A 6,918-nucleotide genomic window follows, 5' to 3' on the forward strand; every position below is an offset into this window, starting at 1 on the left:
GAGATTTTCGCTATAGGGCGTGTGCACTCGCCAGACAGAGAGACATAGAGACAGAAAGCGAGAAATCACCCCCCAGGGGGGATGGCCACGCCGCAATCCCTTCTCCTCCATTCTCCTCTCGGGATCTTGGGCACACAGCCACCCGCGCCCGGCGTGAGTTTTAAACCACCGGGTCCGGGACGCAAACCGCGGTTGACTATGTGGGAGTCCAGCGACATAGCCATTACGCTAACTGCTGGTCCCAACACCCCCATTTTGATGGAGACTACAGAAGCTGTGAATTCAGTTCTTCAAAACTTTGCCACCCTTCAATTAGATCTTGGACCTTCAGCCCGGTCTTTTTCAAGGCAGTAGATGAATAAGAATCACCTTTGAGGGGCCTATAGGTGGTGTGGTAGTTGAGGCACTGGACTCCCACAAGGTTCGAGTCCCAGGCCAGGCAGCTTGAAACTAATGCCAGGCGCATGTGCGTGCATGCCTAAAATCTTGAGAGGAGAATGGAGGAGAAGGGACTGAGGTGTAGCTCTTCAGGGGGTGATTTCTTGCTTTTTGTCTTTCTGTCTCTCCAGCAAGTGCATGTGCCTATAGCAAGAATCTCTCAAAAAAAAAAAAAAAAAAAGAAGAAGAAGAAGAATCTCCTTTAAAGCTGCTATAGAGACTCTCTAGCTTTCACAAGTGTCTTAAGTTAACAGTTGGCACTTTTAACACTATCTTCTTTTCTTTTCTTTCTTTCTTAGAGACAAGTAAGTGAGAAATCACACCTCAGGGGGATGGCCATGCTGAAATCCTTTTTTCTCTATTCTCCTCTCAGGATTTTGGGCACATCACATGCACGCGTGCCTGTGTTTTCAGGCTGCCAGGTCTGGGACTTGAACCAGAGTTTGCCATGTGAGAGTCTAGCACCTTAACCACCCACTGGCTGGCCCCATGCTATCCTTTTTTCAAGACTTCCAGTGAGGTTAAGGCAAGCCAGTCCAGGTGCTGGCAGGTGGTGTGGTGGTTAAGGTGCTGGACTCCCACGGAGCTGATTGTGGTCTGGGTCCTGGACCTGGCAGCTTGTTTTCTCACTTTTCTTCTCTGTCTCAGTCTCTGTCTGGTCAAATGAAATAATAACAGTAACAACAACAATAATAAATACAATTAAATAAAGTAATTCCTTTTTTTTCTTATTTGTTTACATTCATTCACTGTACATCATTACAGCATGCAAAATGAGATTTTCCATGCAGAGTACACTGTATATTGTCTCAATCAAGCACATCAACATACATGTTATTGTCAACAAATAATTTTCCATTTCTTGTTTCCTGTATATTTTGCTTTTTTCTCCCCCATCCTCAATTCCCTATCTCTTACCCTCTGCTATCTCCCACTCTCTTCCCACACTGTCTCTGGTATCTATGTTTACTTTCTATACTGTTTCCCCCACCCCCATTTTTTGTATTGAGTTACTAAAGATCTTAATTAATCTAAATATTTTCACAGCAAACACAGCTGATGTATACATTTCCATGAACACAAGTCTAACTTTAGGCATCCTATAAAGTAGCACCTAGCGGGGGCTATATATCTTACTGCGGTCATCGAATGGATTTTTTTTTTTCCTGAAACTTATTTTTTTTTTGTAACTTAATTTACATTCTTTCACTAAGCATCATCACAGCATACAAAATGTGATTTCCCATCTAGAATATACTGCATAAAGTAATTCTTTTAAAAAAAAGAAAAAGAAAAGCTAGTCTATTCCCTAATCCTTATAATCATTGCCCTCTTATTGTTCCAGCGTCATAGCGACTAGATAACCCAATACCTTGACGTCTGCATTTCAGCCCAATCGACCATAGATAGAAGCGTAAATAACCCTGATGCCACCACTATCTCCTTCCCACCCTGCCCCCTGCCCATCATCAGCAATGGGGTTGTTGCCATCTGGTAAGCAATCCAGTTCCAAATTGCCAACTTGAGGTTTAGTTTTGAGGGCCACAATTTCGATCAACATGCCTTAGTGTAGGTTTCTCATCTGTGTGGTTTGTCGGCAAGTGTGAGTCCAAGGATCAGGAGTGAAGTATAGAAGTTAGAAAACGGAAGGGAAGAGCTATTGCATGATCAAATTGGCCACTTCCAAAGTCATTTGGTTGCTTGATCCTACAAGACTGTTTTTTCCTTTTTTCTTTCTTTCTTTTTTTTTTTTTTTTTTTGAGAGGTTTTTGCTATAGGGCGTGTGCGCTCACCAGAAAGACAGAGATAGAGAGACAGAAAGTGAGAAATCACCCCCCAGGGTGGCCACGCCGCATTGGGATCTTGGGCACGCACGTACATGCGCCCGGTGTGGGTTTAAGCCACCAGGTCTGGGACTCGAACCACGGTCAACTACACGGGAGTCCAGCGACATAGCCATTATGCTAACTGCTGGTCCCACCTGCAAGACAGTTTGAAAGCTGTCTGAGGGTATCCATTGGAGGGGAAATGCAGAGAAGCATGTGTTCGCCACTCATTGGTCCATCCGTCAAAGATTTGCACCATGAGACATTAGCCACTTCTACACCTGCACTTCTGAACCGCACATTTCTGGGTGCTGAATGGTTCCAGCAGGGTCCCATGACCCCACGGCATCAAGAAGCAAGCTTTGATGCACAAGAGAAGCTTAAGGCAAAGACTTAAGGGGAGGCTCACTCAAGTGACACCTGCTGAAGCTGGACTAAGATCAGTGGTGTGAAATAAGCAGCAGATGAGACTAAGACAATCTGAAAGGGTGCATAAGAGGCATCTGATACACCGGCACCTCTGAATTCGTGAATTGAGATTCATTCTTGGTATATATTAAACCAAAAGTGTGCCCTGTTCATATTATAAGCCTCAGCTTTCTCTTTATAAAATGAGGATAGGAATCACCCCAAGCTTGTAGGATTGTTCTGAGAACTAGAAATCCTTATGTACAATATGCAAAGCCTGATCATGATGCCAGTTCAAATATATACTTCATTTATTGGTTTATTATTAGTCAGATGCAAAGTCTTTCCAATTGGCCACAGGGGCCCAGTGTGGTGAGGCCAGAATTGTCAGATTTCACCTTGAGCGAGCTGCGAAATTGGGCCTGCTCCAGACAGCAAGAACTTGTTCACTCCTGAACAGCCTTCAGAGTGGCCTAGGGCTGGGCGCTGCCAACCCAGAGACTAGACTCCCCTAGTCCCTTGCCCTTAAAGCGCTTACAAGCTGGCAAAGACGGGCGACACACACACTTCGGAGTGAGCACTGAGGTGGTACCAAGCCCAGGGGCCTCCAGGGGCAAAAAGAAGTCCTAGGAGAGGGCAGGCTTTCCTTTGGAGCATAAAACGGTCCCCCAAGTTCTGGAGCCAGGCAAAAGGTGGAGGCAGGGAAAGACGTGTTTTACCAGGTTCGCTCAGGGCGAGTTCACCGCCGTTTGCTGGGCCTTGCGGTGATCACAGAGGTCAGCTGAGGCCAATACGGGTCCATTCCCACAAGGGCATAAGTGGAGCGAAGAAACGAACGGCCACACTTAACTGCGATGCGCATATGAGCCCACCTTGCCCTGCCCTCCATCACCCACTCCTAACTCGGGGTGTCATCGTCTCATGTACTCCCTCTCGGGTTCCAGCTTAACAGCCCAAAGAAACCGTGGCCTTGAGGATGTGGTGACTTAGTTTTTCTTTTCACAGTCGTCTCTCATTATCCTATTTCCTACTTCCTTAAGAAAAGGGGATAAACAAACAGTAGGAAAGCCCCAAACTCTTGAAAATTCCCTGCGCCCCCTGGAGCCAGGCGAGCGCAGAAAGCCCACCCCACCACGCCACCTCCCCTCCCCGCCCCCGGGGCGCCTGTGTCTTTAAGACCCCTAGGCTCACCCTCCGGAGGGGCGGGGGAGAGAATCCGCTCTGCCTGCCGTCGCCGGCTGACGTCTCTGGGAGCGTCTTCTACTGATGCTGCTGTGTCTTTAAGAAGGCGGAGCTCTACCCGGAGGAGGCGGAGAAGTCCCACCCCCGGATCTCCGGCTTCCGGCAACTCGGCTGGATCGGAACCAGAGTGGAGCATCCAAGGCCCTAACATTCCCCCGACCTGCTAGACGCCGAGCCTCGCGAGGTGAGGCGACCGGGTCTGCGGGGCCGGTTCTGGACTGAGGGGCCCAAGATCTCCTGCCCGCCCGGGGCGCTGCGGCCAGGCCCTTGCTCTAAAAGACTGGCTCTCCTTCGCGGAGTCCTAGGCTGCAGGATCGCCGGCCCTCCAGCACTCACTAATTGCCTGGCTCTGCACCTGGCACCTTACACGCATTGTTTCTCTTAATGACCCCTCACGTCGTGTGAGTAGGAACCATTATGAGCCCATTTTACAGATGAGGAAACTGAGGCCCCAAGAAACACACACATCAGAGAAGGCGCAGAATCGGGAATCAAACCCAGGTCTGTCTGACCCTAGAGCCTGTGCGCTTAATCACTGCCTTTGCTCTCCGCTCTCAATACTCAGCCGCCCCTTTCTCATCCTTTCACCTCCAGGCCGCACCTAGTCCCTAAACATTAACACAGTGAGGGAAATTGGGTGGAACCTTTTAATTCTTTAAAAGAACTAAATTCTTTTAAAAGGTTCTTTTCTTTAGAGAGATTTTTGCTATAGGGCACATGTGCTTGTCAGAGACACACACACAGAGGGGGAAGAAAGAGGGAGAGAGAAAGAAGTCCCTCCTTAGGAGAGATGGCCATGCCACTATCCCTTCTCCATTGTCCCCTGGAGATTTGAGGCATGCACACACACTTGCCTGGCATAAGTTTCAAGCCACTGGGTCTGGGACTCGAACCACAATCGGCCACGTGGGAATCCAGCACCTTAACCACTATACCACCTGCTAGTCCCTATAGGTATTTTCTACAGTCTCATGGTGTTGACGTTCTTCTGCCCCAGCCTCCCAATTATTGATAGGATAACACCACCCGACCTGGTGGGATCAGGTTGGCCCTGGAATCCAACCTGGCATCCCACACATATTCCAGCCTCCCAAGCACTTGCAGCTGGGCTCCAGGGTTAGCTTCTTTTAACGGTTGTAATGATACCTGATGCTTAGTGGTTATCTTTGTACAAACCTGGAGAGATAATCTCACTGAAAAGAACGCAAGTACCATTCTAATGCTGAAATAAGATTTGTTCGCAGGTATCTTTTTCTGTTGTCCTGTTAAGTTTACTTATTTTTTTTCCTTTTAGACCCCTGCAAAATTCTTCCTTCATAATTGGGAGAAGACCCACTGGCTGGATGGCAGCTGTAGATGACTTACAGTTTGAAGGTACATCGGTCGGTGCCCACCTCTGTCTTTATGATCACTGTTTCCATAGTCAGCAACAGTTCCTTATTGCTATACTGCCTCATACTTGAAAGAATATTATTTCAAACATAGCGATTAAAAAAAGTTGGTTGCACCCAGGTTTTTCCTATTTGTCCATGCCTGCTGTTCATTTTTGCCGAATACCCTTCAGATTGGTAACAGGTATCATAGATCTAGTATAATAATTACAAAAAATGTTTCTAGAACTCCTGTTTCAGTTCAGCATTTATTGAGCACCTACTTTGTGCCTAGAACTGTACTAGATACTAGAGATAAAAAATAATCTACCCTGGTAGAGTAGATAAAATATAAAAAGATAGTTATGATGAAGTGTGATCATTCCTTCCTCAAATCAGTAAGCATCTCATGAGTGTGACCATAAGCCAGGCAGTGTTCTCATTATCAGGGAGAGAAGAGTGAACACAACAGTCTGTTTATTTCCTTTTGAAGTTCTCAGTGTAGTGAGGAAGAGAGACATTTGTTAAATAACCATTTTAATACATATCTGCAATCTGTGAAAATGCTGGAGGAAGATATTACAACTCATAACTCAGAGCTGAGGCTAGGGCTTCAGAAACACTTGTTTGTCCTCTAAACACTTACATAGCCCTGGGGTGTGGTGTGGTGGCTAAGGCACTGGACTCCCACATGGCTGATGGCAGTTCAAATCCCAGACCTGGTGGCTTGCTTTCTCACTTTCCCTCTCTCCTGCTCTCTGTCCCTCTTTGGTCAAATTAAAACAATAATAATACTAAAATATAAAATAAAATCAATCTTAAAACAAACACAAAAATCACATAGCCCTGTATGTCAGATTCTGTTCTAAGTGTTTTACAAGTATTAACTAATTTAATCCTTCAGTCAGCCTCATGAAGTAATTATTTTATTCACCGTGTTTTACCAATAAGGAAACAGGCACTGAAAAATGGATGTGCCTGAAGGTCGCACAGCTAATAAGTGGTAAAGCTGGGATTTGAACTCAGGCAGTCTGGTGTCACAGCTTATGCCATCTCTCACTGCCTGGGGGAAGAGATATGATGTTCAAAGAGAAACCCACGTCACTGGCAAATACCATCAGCTCCGTCTTTAAAATACATCTGACCATTTTCCCCACTCATACCCACTATCTCAGTCATGACCAAGGTCACCATCACCTTCTGTCTGAGTTGTAGCCCTGAAGTTCCTCTGGTCTTCCTGCTTCTTCCCTTGGTCCGCCATAGTCTATACTGTGCAGTCAAAGTAGGTTTTCATTTTTCTTTTTAAGAGAAGCTTTTGCTATAGGGCGCATGTGTTCGCCAGAGAGACAAAGAGACAGAAAGCGAGTAATCACTCCCCAGGAAGGATGGCCATGTGGCAGTCTGTTTCCGCCAGGTCCAGGACTTGAACCACGGTCAACTACATGGGGGTCCAATGATGTAACCATTATGCCATCAATGGGTCCCTGGAGTAGTTCTTTTAAAACTAAGTCAGCTAGTGAGACTGTCTAAAGTAACACCACACACAGACCCGCACAGACAAAACTAAGACACATTGTGTCACTCCTTCAGAACCTTCCAGTATCTTCCATCTTCCCAGAAGCGAAAGCCACGGC

The 6,918-nt window shown here is 46.5% G+C and overlaps 1 protein-coding gene across 8 annotated transcripts in view; it reads left to right on the plus strand.

The window, feature by feature from the left end:
- The window catches only part of YIPF1 (Yip1 domain family member 1), a 107,384-nt gene that overhangs the window by 60,087 nt on the left and 40,379 nt on the right, over positions 1-6,918 (plus strand). For 3 of the 8 annotated variants that reach the window (XM_006149362.3, XM_027772221.1, XM_027772222.1), the window contains 2 exons: positions 3,958-4,098; positions 5,209-5,288. In XM_006149362.3, coding sequence (XP_006149424.1) covers positions 5,258-5,288 — 31 coding nt within the window. In that variant the 5' untranslated portion in view covers positions 3,958-4,098; positions 5,209-5,257. Of the gene's footprint in view, positions 1-3,957; positions 4,416-5,208; positions 5,289-6,918 lie in introns of those variants that run through there. The other 5 variants (XM_027772220.1, XM_006149365.3, XM_006149364.3 and 2 more) reach the window with 2 other exon arrangements.

This window comes from Tupaia chinensis, unplaced genomic scaffold (assembly GCF_000334495.1).
Source record: "Tupaia chinensis unplaced genomic scaffold, TupChi_1.0 Scaffold000259_1, whole genome shotgun sequence".
NCBI lineage: Eukaryota > Metazoa > Chordata > Mammalia > Scandentia > Tupaiidae > Tupaia > Tupaia belangeri.